This window comes from Helianthus annuus, chromosome 8 (genome assembly GCF_002127325.2).
Source record: "Helianthus annuus cultivar XRQ/B chromosome 8, HanXRQr2.0-SUNRISE, whole genome shotgun sequence".
Lineage (NCBI taxonomy): Eukaryota > Viridiplantae > Streptophyta > Magnoliopsida > Asterales > Asteraceae > Helianthus > Helianthus annuus.
In genome coordinates this window covers 90,269,706-90,287,871 of record NC_035440.2, presented here as the reverse complement: position 1 = coordinate 90,287,871, position 18,166 = coordinate 90,269,706, and the positions used below count along the sequence as shown (strand labels likewise).

Genomic DNA, 18,166 nt, shown 5'->3' with positions numbered 1-18,166 from the left:
ATAACATAGTCGATAGTATTAATGATCCAAAACTAACAAGTGATGTCTCATTCCTAGCCTAATATTCGTCGGATATCTGTCTAGTAATTACCCGTCGATATCAAACACGCCTACAGATATTGGATATACCCATTAGGTATTTTTTATTCAATTATATTAAAATTCCACTAAAAAACTTGCCAAGTTACATCTTACCGTTCTATTTTTATTACAAGGATTCATGATCAATTGCATTCTACATACACCTACTCTTCAAAATTAATACAAACTAGAATTAAGCACCCCCGCGTCGCGGCGGGAGTGTAAAACCGTGTCAAATAGCACAAATGCCATACAACCGTCAGTAACCAACGCTAAAGTTGTTGCATTTTAAAGTGAAGAAATAGACCGAAACGTAGAAAATATATTTAAACGTAGAACATATATTTAAAGTTGTTACGTTTTAAAGCATACCAGAAGGAAAGTGTATTGCTAGTTTTATGAGATGTTACAATGTAATTTACTACTTAACTCTTAACATTAATAGTCCATGGTCCACGTTGCCCTTAATGTATCACATCCACATGCTCCCAAACCTAAACATGGCTGTTATGTCTAGCAGCCTTAAGTCACAAGCACCCTATCTCAATTGATAGCGAAACAGTTTTCGTGGATGTTGATCTTCGATCTCATTGCTTGTGCAGATGGTTTCGATCCCTGGTGGGTTGGAACCATGGGAGGACAGGGGTGACCTTTGTAAGTTGACGTTGTCAATATTACAAACCATGCCCGACAAACCTGAAGAACTAATAGAGCCGATTAACCAAGAGGAGAGCGATAAAGTTACGTGTGTTATTGCTGATGGTTCCATGGGATGGGCCATACGAGTGGCGAAGAAGATGGGAATTACAAGTGCAGCTTTCTGGCCTGCCTCAGTTGCTACACTGGCCTCCTTTTTGTCCTTTCGGAAACTGACTGATGATGGCATCGTAAACAAGATTGGTTAGAACGTATATAATTTAAGAGTAAACTGCCAAAATCGTCCCTGAGGTTTAATTTACATTTTTAACTAGAGGTGACAATTCAAGCTAGTTACTTAAGAATGGGTCAATTTTTATTTATGCCTTATCTTTGGTGGGTCAAATCAAAAGTTTTATCCAGTGTCGTATTTTGATTATCCAGTGTTGTAGGAATCGCTAGGCGTTAGTCGGCCAGTGGGGTACCGACTAGCGATTAATCGGATATGTAATTTTTAGTTTTATATGATGTATATACACACATTTTTATATGTATTTTTTAAATAGACATATTATAACACCTTCTTCAACCCATATTTACAAGTAGATAGGATTAGTTGCCAGGTTTTGGATTTTTGGCAAATTAGTCGGGATTTTTACAACCACGGGTTTATCTAGAAGGAGAACCCATTTAATGTGTTGAAATCAATTCTATTTTTATTCAAAGGTTTAGATTATTATTTTCATAAAACTGTTTTTGTATTCATAGTTAAGCTTGTATTTCAATATGTTAAATCCATTTTAAACCTTTTATTGTAGGCATACCTCTAAATGATAACATGATTCAGTTGTCTGAAACCATGCCACCCATAAAACCTTTGTAACCTCGGATGGGCGTGCTTCGAGGACTCAGCTACCGTAGGAGCTTTTTTTTCAAGTTGTGGTGCAGGCTGAAGAAGCCTCTAGATTGACGGAATGGTTTATATGTAACTCGTGTCATGAGCTGGAGGCTGCAGCATTTAGCCTGTATCTGCAGCTATCACCGATAGGTCTTCTTCTAGCAAGCAACCTAATACAACAATGACTATAGAATGTTATGGTTTTCAAGCTTGACCCTTCTCATTAACAATAACTCAACATATATAGTTACAAAGAGATCTATTTTTGGAGATAAATAATACAATAATGACTATACAATCCCTATCAGAATTAGTGTAATCTATTACAACCGACTAGCTGACCAGGCAGGCAACTTCTAGCAAGAAGACACCACCTGCTTAGCATGGCTCGATCAACAACCAGCATGTTCAACCAAACTCAGTTTGAAGAACTGGCACTTGTGGGTGGTGCGACCAGGTATGTAGGGGTGTTTATCGGTTCAGTTTACGATTTATGTGGTTTATACGGTTTTCAAAATTTTGTACTCTAAACCAAAAACTCAACCAAACTGAATTAGAAAAATGCAAACCGAATTATACTTAAATACCTTTTTTCCTAATTCATGTTCCTGTTTGTGTTTCGAATAGCAAGTCAGCAACTAACTTAAACCAAATAATCAAACCACACAACATATTAATAAAAGAAAGTTTCAAAGCAAAATAAAACAAACAAATTCATAAAATAGTCTTACACACAAACACAAAGTTAAAACTTCAAAAGACAGATCATAGAAATTAAACTTGGTTACATTTCTGTGGCATTTTCCCATATTATTATTATTATTTAATATATAATTAACTTAACGGTTTATTTTCTCCGAATAAACCAAGTAAAAAAATTGTGGAACCAAACACCGGACCAAAAGCCAAATTCACTATTCGTCTTTTCGGTTATGGTTCAGTTTACGGTTTTTATTTGGTTCACTGATTATCCGGATGGATATATGGAGAGTAGGCTCTAGTGGCAAAATCGTGAGTTGGGCGCCACAACAAAAGGTACTATCCCACCCTTCGGTAGCGTGTTTCATGAGTCACTGTGGGTGGAACTCTACTTTAGAAGGTGTCACAAACGGAGTCCCTTTTTTGTGTTTGCCATATTTTTCTGATCAGTTTCACAACGCGACTTACATTTGTGACATCTGGAAGAATGGGTTGGGGTTAGAAAAAGATGAAACGGGCATCATTACTCGAGGAGAAATGACGAGTAACGTGGAGAAGTTGCGGAGTGATAAAACGTTCAAAGCGAAGGCGTTGGATATTAAAAAGAAAAGTTACAAGTAGCTTCAGTAAGGGGGGTGCTCTCACAAAAATCTGAACACGTTTATTCAATGGATACTAAAGAATGATGCACATACCAAGGATTAACCTGAGTCTATGTGAACATGAATTTCTAAAACATTGTTGAGTGTATATTTTTATAACTGGGCTCAATGCGTCATATTAGGGTATGGTAACTAATATTTAAATGCAGTGTGTTGTAATGGGTGTTTTTGTTTGTAATAGCTTATAAGGGTCTTGATGGTAATGTCTAGATAAAGTGACTTGTAATTACTTGTATTTGTTACATTTTTATGTATTGTCTTGTATTAACTTTTTTCGTAGTTGAGCGTGACCTAGCGCCATCCACCACTATAACGCTCCATAGCGGTCGGGTACACCGCTCCCCGGGGCGCTATGGCTTCGAAAATTTGTTCCCCTCGAAGGCCATAACAGGTGTTTGTTGATTTGTTCAAGATTTTGAAACGTTGAGTAACGGTCAAAAACAACAAAAAATATTTTTTTTCTAACTATATATAATATATATATATATATAAATATACACACACATGCCCATATAATCAATTAAACTCCAAACTAAACCTATTCTATACCCAATCAACTCAACCAAAAACACTCTTTACAAAAGCTCTCCTTACCACAACGTCTTCGCCTTCGTCGGAAGATTCATTAATTGATTTACACCAAAGATTTTTTTCTTACGACGAAGCCGCGGAGGAGGAAAAAGTGGTTACGAGTGCGTGTTGGAGCCTATGAAGACGAAGATCATGAAGAAGGAGGCGACAACGGCGATGAAGACGAGTAGTATTAAGTATATTTTATTGCAATGTTTTTTTAATTATTGTAATGTGTTTTTAATTTAATGAAATATTATTTGTTTTTTAATTTTATAAATTTAGAGATTGAATAGAAAATTAAAAAAAAATAGTAATTGAGTAATGATTGGTAGGGGTTATGGAGCTCCATCTACTATACACACATGTTATATAAGCCCCGTAACCCTCCACATTTCACTTTATTCCGCTCGATTCGAAACAATTTTTACGCAACATCTATAAATATAATAAAGTAAACCAATGTGTGACACGTGTCATTCATTGGATGCACCTATTTTTGGGTTTTCCCGCCTTTCTTTCATATTTATTTTCTAATTAATTTATCTTCTAATTTGTAGATAATATTAAATAGAAAAATGTTTATTTGATAATTATAACCCTTTTATTGAAATTTGAAAAGGGTTTCACGCTTTTTTGGATTTTATTAAAATTCATGACTACATTACATAATTATAAGTTTGAATATATATATATTTTTTTTTTGAACGACACCAATATATAAAAGAAAACCAGCGAAAAGCTGGACATACAAGAAGAAAAAAAACAAAGCCACCTACAGCCAAAGAAAACTAACTACATGTTACAGGAAGATATACTATGACAAGGATCCATTTTCCAATCTTCCCAGGTGCAACTCAAATTCTTCCCTCTATTCTTTACCCACCCGAATAGGGTAGTCACAATGTCATCAAAAATCCAGTCATCCCCTCTTTTAGTGCCTTTGAAAATTCTATCGTTCCTCGCTTTCCACGTGCACCACAAGGTTGTATACATAATCCCCAAAAGCGTTTTACGGCGTAACGCCGAATCGACCTCACCAATCTGACCCGCAGCTGCTCCAAATCCTCCCAACCAGTGAAGTCCCATTTGGCCCACAACGAGACCTTCCTCCAAGTCTTCCTCACCTCGGTACAACCTATAAAAACATGTTGCACCGTCTCTAAAGAGTTATGGCAAAGAGCACAGTCCCCAGACACGAGATTGACCCCCCTAGCCAACAGATTATCGGACACTGGAATTCTATTTTGGAATGCGCGCCAAGCGAAACAATTCACCTTGATGGGCACCCAATTCACCCACTGACAAACCTCACCAGGAGGACCGTACACGCAAACTTCCAAGAAATTTCTCACTGCTTTCACAGAGAAGCCTTCACCATTCCCACTTGTCCTTGTCCGACCCGAAATTAAACAAGGAAACCATCGAGGGAAGGTCTGACACTTCCGATTCCTCCAACAAAGAGAGTTTTTTTTTTCTTCCAGTTCCATGACACCTGAACCGTGCCCGAGTTGTCGCAAGAGACCCTCTCCCTTATAGAACATGACTTAACTTTCTCTAACTCAAAAAGTCGGGGAAATAAATAGCAAAACGGGATCTTACCAAACCACGCGTCTTTCCAGAATCTCGTATTATCTCCCACCCCAACCACCCTTACAAATAGGTCATTTAAGTTAACCCCAAAGCTGAGCAGATCTGCCCCAATCTTAACAAAATGCGCCCAAGGTCCTACCCCACATCTGTTAGCTTTTAGCCGATCCTCATAAATGCTCAGTCGATGAATGGAGCTTATACATCTAGCCCAAAGAGCCGTCGGCTCTTGTCTCCATCTCCTCCACCACTTGGCAATAAGAGCCAAGTTTTGCAACCTCAGACAACCCACACCTATGCCACCAAACTTTTTAGGCATAACGACCTTTCTCCACGCCACCCAGTTAACTTTGTGGGTGTCGCCCAGACCTCCCCAAAGAAATCGCCTTCGAATTTTCTCCATCTCTTCAATGACCTTCTTAGGGGCCCTGAACATAGATAGAAAATACAAAGGCAACGAGCCGAGCACCGCCTTGATTAACGTAAGTCTGCCTCCAAAAGAAAGGCACGCGGCCTTCCAAGAATTAAGTCTATTCTTCAATCTGTCTAAAATCGGGTTCCAATTAACCGACTTGCCCATATTAGCGACAATGGGTAAGCCAAGAAAGTTGAACGGAAGGGAACCCGACATGCATTTCAGAATATTCGCCATAACCGAAACCTCCGCTGAACTAACCCCGACGCCAAAAAGCTTGCTTTTGAAAAAATTAACTTTCAAACCGGACGCTAGGTGAAAACACCTAAGGATCCTAGCAAGATTCATATGCCTCCCACTCGCCTATAAACAAGGCGTCATCAGCATAAAGAACGTGTGAGACGATAGGGCCGTTATTGGGTAGAGAAATACCCTTGAAAACTTTGATTTTAATAGCCTTCTTGAGCATAGCGTTGAGGCCTTCCATGGCTATAAGGAAAAGGTATGGAGAAAGGGGATCCCCTTGTTTAACCCCCCGCTCGAATCGAAACTCCGAAGTGGGAGACCCGTTAACGAGAATCGAGGCTTTTCCCGAGGACAAAATGCTAGAGACCCACATCCTCCATTTCGCTCCAAACCCCATGCTACCCATAACTTCATCGAGATACTCCCAGTTCACCGAGTCGAACGCTTTGTCAAAGTCCACTTTAAAAAGCATGCACCGCTTTTTCTTCGCTTTGACCCAAGCAATTGTCTCATTGGTAACCAAATGCCCATCCAAGATATTTCTGCCCTCAATATATGCCGATTGCTCCGGACCGACAATTTTCGCCATCACCTGTTTAATTCTTAAAGCAAGTAACTTGGAAACCACCTTGGATAAACATCCAATTAAATTGATGGGTCTGTAATCTTTCAGCGAAGTCGGGTCCTTCACCTTAGGAAGCAAAGAAATAAACGATGAATTGCACCCATTGTAAAGAAGACCATTCACCTCAAAGTCCTTTACAAAATTCATAAAATCCTGCTCAATTACCTCCCAAAAATGTTTAAGGAATTTAAATGTGAAGCCGTCAGGACCCGGTGCTTTATCATTGCCACATGCCCAAACTGCTCGTTTGACTTCATCGACTGTAAAAGGACCCTCTAAACCAGCCGAGTCCTCCACTGATAAAGATAATAAATCGAGATCTCTTGGCTTCGGCCTCCTCAATCCAGCTTCTCTAAACTTTTCACCAAAAAAGTTGAGTACTTCGTTTTTAATTATACCTGGATCCGTAACCCAATTTCCCTCAATAGATAGACCATTTAATCTAGAACGTACCAAGTTACCCTTCAAAGTACCGTGAAAAAACCTGCTATTCTCATCTCCCTCCACGTCCCATTTAACCTTCGCCTTTTGAATTAAATCTAAACGCTTAACGAAGTTCAGCTCCTTAATCCTTTTTTTGGCATTCATCCTTTCCAGCCTTTCAGCATCCGTAATTGACCCGCATTCAGCTTTTAACTCCAGCTTAATGATATTAATTTCAAGCCTAGATTTTTCAGCCTCCTCTTTGGCCACACAAGACACCCTCCATCTTTTGATATCATCTTTTAGCCGCTTTAGCTTTCTCATAACAATCACCTCAGGTGGTCCAGAAGCAACCGGACTCGCCCAGGATAATTCAACCACTTGCTTCAAGTCATTAACCAAAAGCCAAGAGTTAAAAAATTTAAAAGGAATCGGCCCAAACCTATGCTCTTTGCCTTCGAAAACAATCGGGCAATGATGAGACAGGTAGCGGGGTAATGCCGTGATGTTTGCGAAAGGCCAAAGATCCATGAAAGCCTTGCAAACCATAATACGATCGATCTTGCTAAGCCTCCTCCCATCGTCGCTCATCCACGTGAACTTGTGACCTCCCAGATTATATTCCAGCAAACCCGCAACAGAAATAAAACTATTAAAGTCAGACATATTGGAGTCAATACCCGAGGCAGGAAAACGGTCTTCTTTATGCCTAGTTTCGTTAAAATCCCCAAGAAAAACCCATAACCCTTCACCTCCACTAATCAGATTTAAAAGCTCCGACCAAAGGGCCTTTCTATCCACCGCACACGTACTCGCATAGACATTGACAAAGTTAAGAAGCTGGTCAGTGCCTTTCCACTTGCCCGTGAGAGCAATGAAATTTGGATGAAGCACTTCTCCTGATTTCACGAACACCCGAGGATCCCAGATGCAAAAAATACCCCCTGATCTCCCAGAAGCTCCCACCGCAACCGAGTCTAAAGAATTATCGCCCCAAATTCTCCTGAACGGAATATCTTTGGGATTCACCAATTGAGACTCTTGACCACAAAACAAGCTGATATTATGAGACCTCACCAGGTTACGTATCCAATCGATTTTATCCACACCCCTCTCACCGATCCCTCGACAATTTAATGACATGAAATTCATCTGACTAACCTCTTCTCTCCCTCTCCCAATATAATCGATCTTAAATCCGCCTCCGTGCCTTCCATATCTAAACCCATCGCTGCCCCAACAGTTACAGTTTTCGAAGTTTCCAAACCGACCGAATCTGCCGACTCCAGAGGCCCTACAGATGACGAACCTCTTCTGAACTGCGACGACCTATCTTCTCTTGTGACGGATCTGGCTTTCCTTTGAACTGCCCCTCTGATAATATCCCGACCTCTCATTGACGCGAAATTGCAAATCCCATCGCTCACAGATCTTCTTTGCCTTAATAATTTTGTGTCTAACTGCGTAGAGGAATGTGTAGGTAACTTATTTAAGTCAAATTCATTTAAATTAGTTTTCTCCATTGGGCTATGTGATAGCCCACCTCCTAAGACATTATCAACTTCCGTACTAACGAATTCAGAAGGCCCATTAGGATGACCCACACTTGAAGCCAATAGCCCACCAACACAATTGTTTACACCAACTGGCCCACCATCCATATTACCAACTCCTGACAAAGACACCTCGGGCCCCACATGCAAAGTAGCTTTTTTACCTTTTCCCACATCCCCTGGAGACGTAATAATGCCTTGAGAAGTCTTGGAAGAGGAAACGTCCCCATGCGCCTCGTCCTCTGTTGCAATCAACTTTGGGGAGCGAGCCTCCCCCATCTCGCTTCCCAACCCACCGGTGCCGGAGTTACCAGCCTCAGAACTGCCCGCGCCTACCGCCATAACCGTTTCCGGCACCTCCGAGTTATCCAAGGAATCCTCATACTGTGATTCGTCATCCAGCGTACCCATAAACTCCTCTTCACTCAGATTATCATCGCCCGAATCTGAAACCGACTCTGCACCATTGAAAATCGGTCTCCACTCCTCGTGTTCTTCTACCGCCCATGCCGTGAAGCTATATTTACCGCAAGTAATTTCGAATTTCCGATCAATGGTATCTAGATGATTCACCAAGATACATGCTCTTGCATGAGAGATATTAAGATCTTCTTCAGAGCAGTCATAAGGCCATAAAGCTCTTCCAAGTTTCTCACAAACTAACGAGAACACGGAGGGGCACCTACAATGTAACGGAACACCGAAAATTTTGACCCAAGCTATCCGATGAGATTGCACAAACGTATCATCCCACCACCTCACCCAGGCAAACCACTTCGACCAACTGTCCACATACCCTGTAAGGAAGTTTTCCCCTTCCTCAAAACTCTTAAATTGAAGCAAAATGTTCAAACCCCCCAACTACTTGGTCTTACAATCGAAAATCCCGTCCAACTTTAGAAGAGTGAGGAGGTCCGAAAGGACCTCCACATCCTTTACCTCTGCCACTAAAGCATGATTAAGCCAATTTTGTAGCCCCGGTATGACCTGCTCAGGAACGGTGGTGTGAACCGACTCCGCTTGAACCTCCTTGAACTGCCGTTGAGCTACCTCAACCCGTCCTTTGGTAATGTCAGCAAATGAAACAGCCCCAAACTTAGTCTGAGTAGCCATCCCCGTCACCTTCACAGCCGTCTTCGCACTATCGTATGCATGAACACCTACTCTAGACTCCGCGTCTATCTTTCTGCCTTTCTCTTCATATTTGGAAATGTTCGCTTCCAGCTTTAAACCTTTGAGTACAATCCCGTTGAGATCCATCTCCAAAGCACAAGTGTCTTTGACGTTAAAGAACCTGGCAAACCCAAAGCATTTACCCCTGCTGTTTCTCTTCCTAGGTATAAAAACATCAGCTATTTCTCCATAATCTTTGAACACCATCCACAGATTTTTGGCAATCCACCCCTTCGGAAAATTAGTGATGTAGTAGGTTGTTGACAATCTCTTGATGTTCTCCCAGTCTTCATAGCTTCCTCTTCCAGGCCCTCCTCCTTGTCGACGTTCCATTTCGACCAATATATATGTCAAAATTAAAAATTATTCTTCAAAAATTCAGTAACATCCATGCTCTATATATACATTTAGAAAAATGTTAATACTTGCAAGTAATACTAAATAGAAAAACGTTAACTGAATACAAAAAATATAGGATATCATCAAATGTATATCGATTACTTAAATGAGCATACACATGCATGGGCGGTGATAAGGGTGTGCGGGGAGGACCACCGCACAGGGTCTGTGATTTCGAAGGGCACGTGTTTTTTATAAAGAAAAAAAAAAGAAAAATCTATGTTAATTTTTTTAAAATAGCATACAAAACATGCTCTTAGTGAGCCCAATACCCATTGGCATTAACTTTAGGGCATGTTTGGCTAAGTTTTCTGAAAAAATTTATTGACTTATTGGCTTTTTGAAAAGTCATAATCTACAAAATGATGTTTGACAATATGGGTGTATGTGAGAGGAAAAAAAACCAATAAGTCAATAAGTCACTCCATACTGACTTTTCCAAAACCCCAATAAGTCTATAAGTTGTTTCAGAAAAAAATAACCAAACATGCTCTTACTTAGCCCAATACCCATTTTATTTTAAAATTAAATAATAATATTAAAACATTACGAAATAACATATTTTTTCGAGCTCAAACAGGGTACATGAATTCTTACAGACGACTCTGTACACATGTATGAGATTTTTTTTACTATTATTGTTAGTTTCATTATTTATCAAATATATATAAATGTCTCCGTCTTTGATTTGCATTTACAAGAAATATTTATTATATAGTTTAAATTGTTCAACCCGTGTAACACACGGGGAACTAACCTAGTTCATAAAATAAACACGAAAACATATTATATTTGACCAGACTCGTTTCCTAAAAAAGTTTACGTCGAAACATACACCAACTCGAATTTAAACCGAAACGTACGTAAAAATATGCATGTAAAAATGGTTTTTAAAATGAAAACGTATTATATTTGACCTGATTCATTTCCAGAAAAAGTTTACGTCGAATCGTAGACCAAATCAAATTCATACCGACACGTACATAAAAATATGCACGTAAAATTTTGTTTTTATTTTTTAAGTAAAGGAGGTGTAGGGGTAAACTCGAAACAAATTATTAGTAAAAAACTTAATAGGTTAAATACGTTCGTAAAATCGTGCCAAGTAGCACCACTGCAACTACCACCAACATCAGAGGAGCTCGTCAAAATAAAATAAATAAAAAAGGAATAAATAACACTGAACGAAAAAAAAGTAAAATTGTTAAACCACGCACGCCCGTTGCACCATGTTAATGCGAAAAATTAGATCGTAACGTAAAACATAGAAAAGTATAACTAAGTCGATATAGGACCTGCGTGTTACGATAAACTTGTCAAACAGAGAAAAATAGACGGGTTGTGACGGGCCTGCCAAACGGGAAAATGTAGACGAAAAAAGGTTGAACCCCACACGCACGTTGCGGCGTGTTGACTCGCAAATTTAGAACGAAACGTAAAATAAAAAACTTACGAAAGATAAAAGTATGAGGGACTAAAGTTGAACATAAAAAAATGTTTGTTTTAAATTGCAAAAATGAAAAACTTTGGGTTAAAAGTAAAAAATCAATTTTCTTTTTGAAAAACATCATATGTATAGAGTACATGAAGCAACAACATGTTGGTAATTTATAGAGCGGTAATAAGTTTTTTTTTCTTAAAAACACCCTATGCATTAGGTACAACAATATGAACAATACGAAGAAATTGCTAATTTATAGTGTCGATATAGGTGATATTGATATTGTGGCAATACGTTTCGTCCTATGTAGCAATATTAAAAAAACGCCGTTAAGCAAATTAAATAAAGTATTAATTCGTGAAATCAAATGACGTCGAAACCAATTAAATGAAAAGCTATACTCGGTCATAACTCATAATCAAGTCGTACTCAGTCTCAACATATCTTTAATTTAAATCTGGTATACGTTACAAAGATTCGGTTCAAGGAGGAACCACTACCAGTTGCGAGAACCATGAGAACTCCTCCATCCAATAGAATTTTAACACATCATCTGTAATCATTTTAATTCAAAAGGGTATTTTAGCCTTTTTTGCTCAATGTCACATCCACTATCTCTTATCTCTAAAACTAGGTTATCACCCGCGAACTTCGCGGGTAGAAAAATTTACTTTATATTAATCGAGTTATGTCATTAAATAAAATAAAAATACATGTTTTCAAACGTAACTTTTTTATAATTGTTTTGAATTGAAAGTTGTAGTCAATGGGTTGCGAGTAAGGTCAGAAACTTCGGGCAAGAACCGGAGGTAGAAACTTGCCTCTCTGAACGACCCATGAAACAAAAAAAAAAACTTTTCTTTTTAATAATAAAATATACACATGAAGTTGTTCGAACCTGCAAAAAAACTCATTTAATTAAATTTAGAAGTAAATTAAAAGTTTAAATTAGAAAATATAAACAACAAAAACTTTATTCATTAAAATATACACATGAAGTTGTTAACCTGAGCTTCACCAACATCTCTGCATCATCGACATCGCAGAGTACATCCAAAATCATTTAACATCCTAAACCTGTAACAACCACCCAGATAAGAGACTTAATCTTCCAAGTACCTCGAATGGTTTGTCGGATCATTCAAAATCCAGTATGTTTAACGCAACTTCATAGCTCTATGAAACAATCGGCTCTGGATCTTTGGAGAATTCCTCAAATAGAGATATACATTGGTCATCTACAAAAATGGTTTATTAAGGTCAGAAACATCAAGTTTTTCATAAAAGTGTCCCGAGTCAACCTAACACAGCCGTTTTGACCCTAAAAACCATGTTTGACTACCTACCCAATATAGTCCATTTTCCACAAAATATTATTAAAAAGTATAGTAGATTTTAGAAGCATTGTTACCTTATATTTTTGGTTTTAAAAATGTGGCAACTCTCTCTCTATCCTCTTTTCTCTGTATTAAATTATTCTTTTTTCCTTTTCCTTTCAGTTTTTCGTTCAGAATATAATTCAGATTATAACAACCTCTCATTTTTTATACTTAAATGTGAATCTAATTGTTCAAACTTATTTGTCTACAATCAACAAAATCTCATATAACCAGTAATTTCATGCACAATCAAAGGTGTCACAATCAAACACAAACATAATTCAATCTACACATTTCTCAAAACACAATCTCTAACATCACTAACCTGTAGCAATTATTCAAAACCCTAACTAATGTGTTGTGCACTCACTAATATCTGCTACACATGTCTCACTTATTCATCTTCACAACTTCAAACACATCTTATCTAACACCTTATGCCAATCAACAAAATCTCATATATACATAAACCTTGAATATTACTCAAACACATCTTATTTAATGAATCAAAATAAAAACACATAAACCTTGAATATTACTCAATTTATGACTACTATCCCACAAAACAAAACTTTGTCAACAAATTATACTAACTTATGCAATGGTAAATCATAAAAATAACAAATTAATTTAGATGATTAGCCTTGCAGAAAACCCAAATCGGGAAAGTTTACCAGAATCGTTAACGAAAAAAATCAGACTCAGATTGGGTTACTCAAGCGAATATTAATCACGAAAAAAAATCAGACTCAGATTGCCATTACTTCAAAATTTAAATTTAAAATAATGATTGAATTCAAAATTTAAAATTTAAAATCTGATAATCAAATCACTAATATCCAATCCCGTAAATCAAGCAAACTTATTAGAAAAGTCTAACCTTTCAAATTTAAATTCAATATACAGATTCGAAATTTAAAATCAAACACATTAATGTCAAACTTTCAAATCTAATAAGTTCTGTTCAAACTTACTTGTCTACAATCAACAATATCTCATATAACCAGCAATTTCATGCACAATCAAAGGTGTCACAATCAAACACAGACATAATTCAATCTACACATTTCTCATAACACAATCTCTAACATCACTAACCTGTAGCAATAATTCAAAACCCTAACTAATGTGTTGTGCACTAACTAATATCTGCTACACATGTCTCACTTATTCATCTTCACAACTTCAAACACATCTTATCTAATACCTTATGCCAATCAACAAAATCTCATACATCAATCAGCAATACAATGCACATTCAAAGACCTCACAATCAATTTCAAACATCAATCAATATACAAAATTTCTCAAGGCACAAATTTTAATATCACTAACATAATGCGCTACTACTCAATAATGTGTCGGTGCCATGAAAAAACATCATAACCTTAACTAATGTGTTAACTTACCAAGGCTCAAGGCTGTATATTTTCCCAATGTTGTTTGTCCGACGCATCGTCACAAATCTAACAACCGAGTCAATCAAATTATTAGTTAAAACCCAATAAACAAAGTATACTAATATCCAATCCCGTAAATCAAGCAAACTTATTAGGAAAGACTAACTTTTCAAATTTAAATTCAATTTACAGATTCGAAATTTAAAATCAAACACATTAATGGCAAACTTTAAAATTTAAATTTAACATAATAATTGACTTCGAAATTGAAAATTTAAAATCAAACAAAATAATGGTTTATTCCAAAATTTAAATTTAGAATAATGATTAACTTCAAAATTTAAAATTTAAAATCTGAAAATCAAATCACTAATATCTAATCCCGTAAATCAAGCAAACTTATTAGGAAAGTCTAACCTTACCAAGCAAAACCAACCGACATAGTACCAATTTACAGCAATAGCAAGCATATCTCTGTCCAACATAGTTGCAGCCAAAAACTCCGGACCATCCAAAATAAACACCTAATGAATCAAAATAAAAGCACATCCCTAAAATTACAAATAATATAGTTAAATCATCTCATAAAAAAACATCAGGATTTCAAAGCATTCAAAATTTAAAATCAAACACAATAATGGTTTACTTCAAAATTTAAATTTAAAATAATGATTGACTTCAAAATTTAAAATTTAAAATCTGAAAATCAAATCACTAATATCCAATCCCGTAAATCAAGCAAACTTATTAGGAAAGTCTAACCTTTCAAATTTAAATTCAATTTACAGATTCGAAATTTAAAATCAAACACATTAATGGAAAACTTTCAAATTTAAATTTAAAATAATGATTGATTTCAGAATTTAAAATTTAAAAATCAAATCACTAAGGAAACATACCAAAAATATAGGATCATATTCCTCAATTAACTTTAACAACGAATGAGAGTTGTTTTTAGGATCCATAACTGCAAAGGAAGTAACCATTGTTTCAAAAAATATATAATGGTAATATATTTATAGAAACAAAGTCTATTTACAGAAATCGAATCATAATTCCGAATACAAAAATAATCTTTAACAACAGTAATCTGTTTATAGAAACAAAAACAACTTTAAAATTGAAATCAAAGGCATCTTTAAAGAATTAACAACTAACTAAATACAAAAATTATAACTCAATGACTCACGATAAATCATCATCACTAATTTTAAGACATTGACATATGGAAGTTGTTCTCCCCACAATAAGGTTGCAAAATCATATGGTATTTCCTATCAATCGAAACAAAAAGAAAAACATATAAGTTGCAATAACTTATTGTGTGCACAAAACTGAAAACTTAAGAAACATACCAAAAATATAGGATCATAGTTCTCAATCAACTTTAACAACGAAGGAGCGTTGTTTTCATGATCCATAACTGCAATGGAAGTAATCACTGTTTAAAAAAAAATATAACGGTAATCTATTTATAGAAACAAAGTCTATTTACATAAACCGAATCATAATTTCGAATACAAAAATCATCTTTAACAACACTAATCTATTTATAGAAACAAAAACAACTTTAAAAAGAAATTAAAGACATCGTTAAAGAATTAACAATTAACTAAGTACAAAAATCATAACTAAATACAAAAAATTATAACTCACAAAACAAACCATAAGAACTTCAAAAGATAATCACATAAAATTTCAAATTAACACCTAAAGACAAAAATAAAAAAGAAAGACTATACATATCAAAAAACAAACAACACCAATAACACTGAACTAACCTGTTTTTGGTCGACGAACAATTCGAAAAATATAGGATCATAGTCCTCAATCGACTTTAATAACGAAGGAGCATTGTTTTCATTATCCATAACTGCAAAGGAAGTAACCATTGTTTAAAAAAAATATAACGGTAATCTATTTATAGAAACAAAGTCTATTTACAGAAACCGAATCATAATTTCGAATACAAAAATCATCTTTAACAACACTAATCTATTTATAGAAACAAAAACAGATTTAAAAAGAAATTAAAGACATCTTTAAAGAATTAAAAACTAATTAAATACAAAAATTATAACTAAAATACAAAAAATTATAACTCACAAAACAGTGCAAGATATACCTTTTCTTCAACTTCTCATAGGAACCCATTCAATAGTTCCTTGTAGGGGAAGGAGTCTGAAAGAAGCTCTTCACCTAAAATTACAAAACACAAAAAGTTTGTGAGATATGCAACTCGAGTACAAAAACAATAGTCAAAGACTCGAAGCATCCCTAAAATTACAAATAATATAGTCAAAGCATCTCATAAAAAAACACCAAGATTTCAAGGCATACAAAATTTAAAATCAAACACAATAATGGTTTACTTCAAAATTTAAATTTAAAATAATGATTGACTTCAAAATTTAAAATTTAAAATCTGAAAATCAAATCACTAATATCCAATCCCGTAAATCAAGCAAACTTATTAGGAAAATCTAACCTTTCAAATTTAAATTCAATTTACAGATTCAAAATTTAAAATGAAACACATTAATGGAAAACTTTTAAATTTAAAATTTAAATAGAAACCTTAATTCCGGAAAAATTATCATACTAAAAATAAATCACTAAAATTTAAATTTAAGGTTTCAAAAAAAAATCATTAACAAAATTTAAAATTGCTCAAAAATATAAATTTAAAATTTGAATTCCGGAAATAGAAACCCTAATTCCGGAAAATAATCATACTAAAAACAATTCACTAACAAAATTTAAAATTGATCAAAATTTTAAATTTAAAATTTAAATTCCGGAAATATAAATAGAAACCTTAAAATTTTAAATTTGAGGTTTCAAAAAACGTAACACCATTTATTTATAGAAACAGAAACCTTAATTCCGCAAAATTATCATACTAAAAATAAATCACTAACGAAATTTAAAATTGCTCAAAATTTTAAATTTAAAATTTAAATTAGAAACCTCAAAATTTAAAATTTAAAATTTGAATTCTGAAAATTATATCACTAACATCCAATTCCATAAATTATCATACTTTATAAATCACCATTTATTTGCTATAAGTTTAAAACAAAATAAAAAAAGATAAATATCAGTTTACTTAAAATATGATTAGTAATTAGAATACACATAAACGTACCAAAAATATCAGGTCATCTTCATCAATAAGCTTTAAAAATGAAGGACTGTTGTGCAAGGGATGCATATCTGAAAAATATATATGAAGGTTTTAAAAAAAATAAAACGGTAAAGTATTTATAGAAAAACAATCAATATTCCTAAATCAACAATCAATAAGCTTTAAAAGATAATTTAATCAATTGAGAAACTTCCAAATTCAAAAATAAAAAGAAACGGTTTAAAAAAAATAAAAAATATTTATTTTTTAGAACCAAAATCAATATTCCGAAGACAAAAACATTATACCGGATGAAAAAATATCAGACCACTGTAAATCTTCATCAACACAATCAAAAAACATCGGACACAATCAAAACATATCATCATCAACAACAAACTAAAAGACTGTAAATAAAAATATGAGTAACATGAGAACAAAATCAAAACATCAACAAAATATCATTTCATATGATTGGAATCGGATAATGCAAAATCATCATCAACAAACAACCAACAAACAACGAAAAAAAAAAAGAAATACCAAACAGAAAGGATAAAATCAAACCTACACAAACTTAAAAAAAAGAAAACAGCTATAACATTTAGCTAACCTCTGTTGTTTCACGAATGATCGGAGTCCGATTTTATCCAAGATTTAGGGTTCCACATGAAAAACAAAATCAACAAAAATCAGTAACTTTGATATATGTAGATGATGATAATAAAACCTCTGATCTTGATTTTGTTTGCAAAAAAAAAAAAACAGAAAGATAAATGTTCAATCGCTAGATTAAAGATACACAATAGATAAACAACAAATTAAAACAACATACCTTCAATTTTTATG

General features: G+C 34.9%; 1 protein-coding gene and 1 pseudogene across 4 annotated transcripts; one reads left to right on the top strand and one right to left on the bottom strand.

Moving 5' to 3' along the window:
• Positions 1–561: 561 nt before the first annotated feature.
• On the top strand, positions 562–3,360 carry LOC110873360 (annotated as a pseudogene).
• Positions 3,361–12,362: 9,002 nt separating this feature from the next.
• On the bottom strand, positions 12,363–16,397 carry LOC110871304. Of its 4 annotated transcripts, none has more exons than XM_035975873.1 (8): positions 16,316–16,397; positions 15,972–16,063; positions 15,546–15,613; positions 15,380–15,464; positions 15,090–15,157; positions 14,608–14,714; positions 14,200–14,256; positions 12,363–12,649 (listed from the first exon to the last, which is right to left on the bottom strand). In XM_035975873.1, coding segments are annotated over exons 3-8 (384 nt in total). In that variant the 5' UTR covers positions 15,612–15,613; positions 15,972–16,063; positions 16,316–16,397; the 3' UTR covers positions 12,363–12,648. The 4 variants fall into 4 exon arrangements, 2 of the variants coding, with proteins under 2 accessions (XP_035831766.1, XP_035831767.1); XM_035975874.1 differs by having other exon boundaries at positions 14,613–14,714; XR_004864136.1 differs by lacking the exon at positions 15,380–15,464.
• Between the last annotated feature and the right edge of the window lie 1,769 nt (positions 16,398–18,166).

Bases quoted from the DNA above. Each gene is read 5' to 3' on its own strand.
- LOC110871304 (XM_035975873.1), bottom strand. From the start codon at position 15,611: ATGGATCATGAAAACAACGCTCCTTCGTTGTTAAAGTTGATTGAGAAC. The intron at 15,465-15,545 runs GTATGTTTCTTA...TTCGATTGATAG, and splicing joins ACTATGATCCTATATTTTTG to GAAATACCATATGATTTTGC. The intron at 14,715-15,089 runs GTATGTTTCCTT...TTGATTCATTAG, and splicing joins AATATGATCCTATATTTTTG to GTGTTTATTTTGGATGGTCC.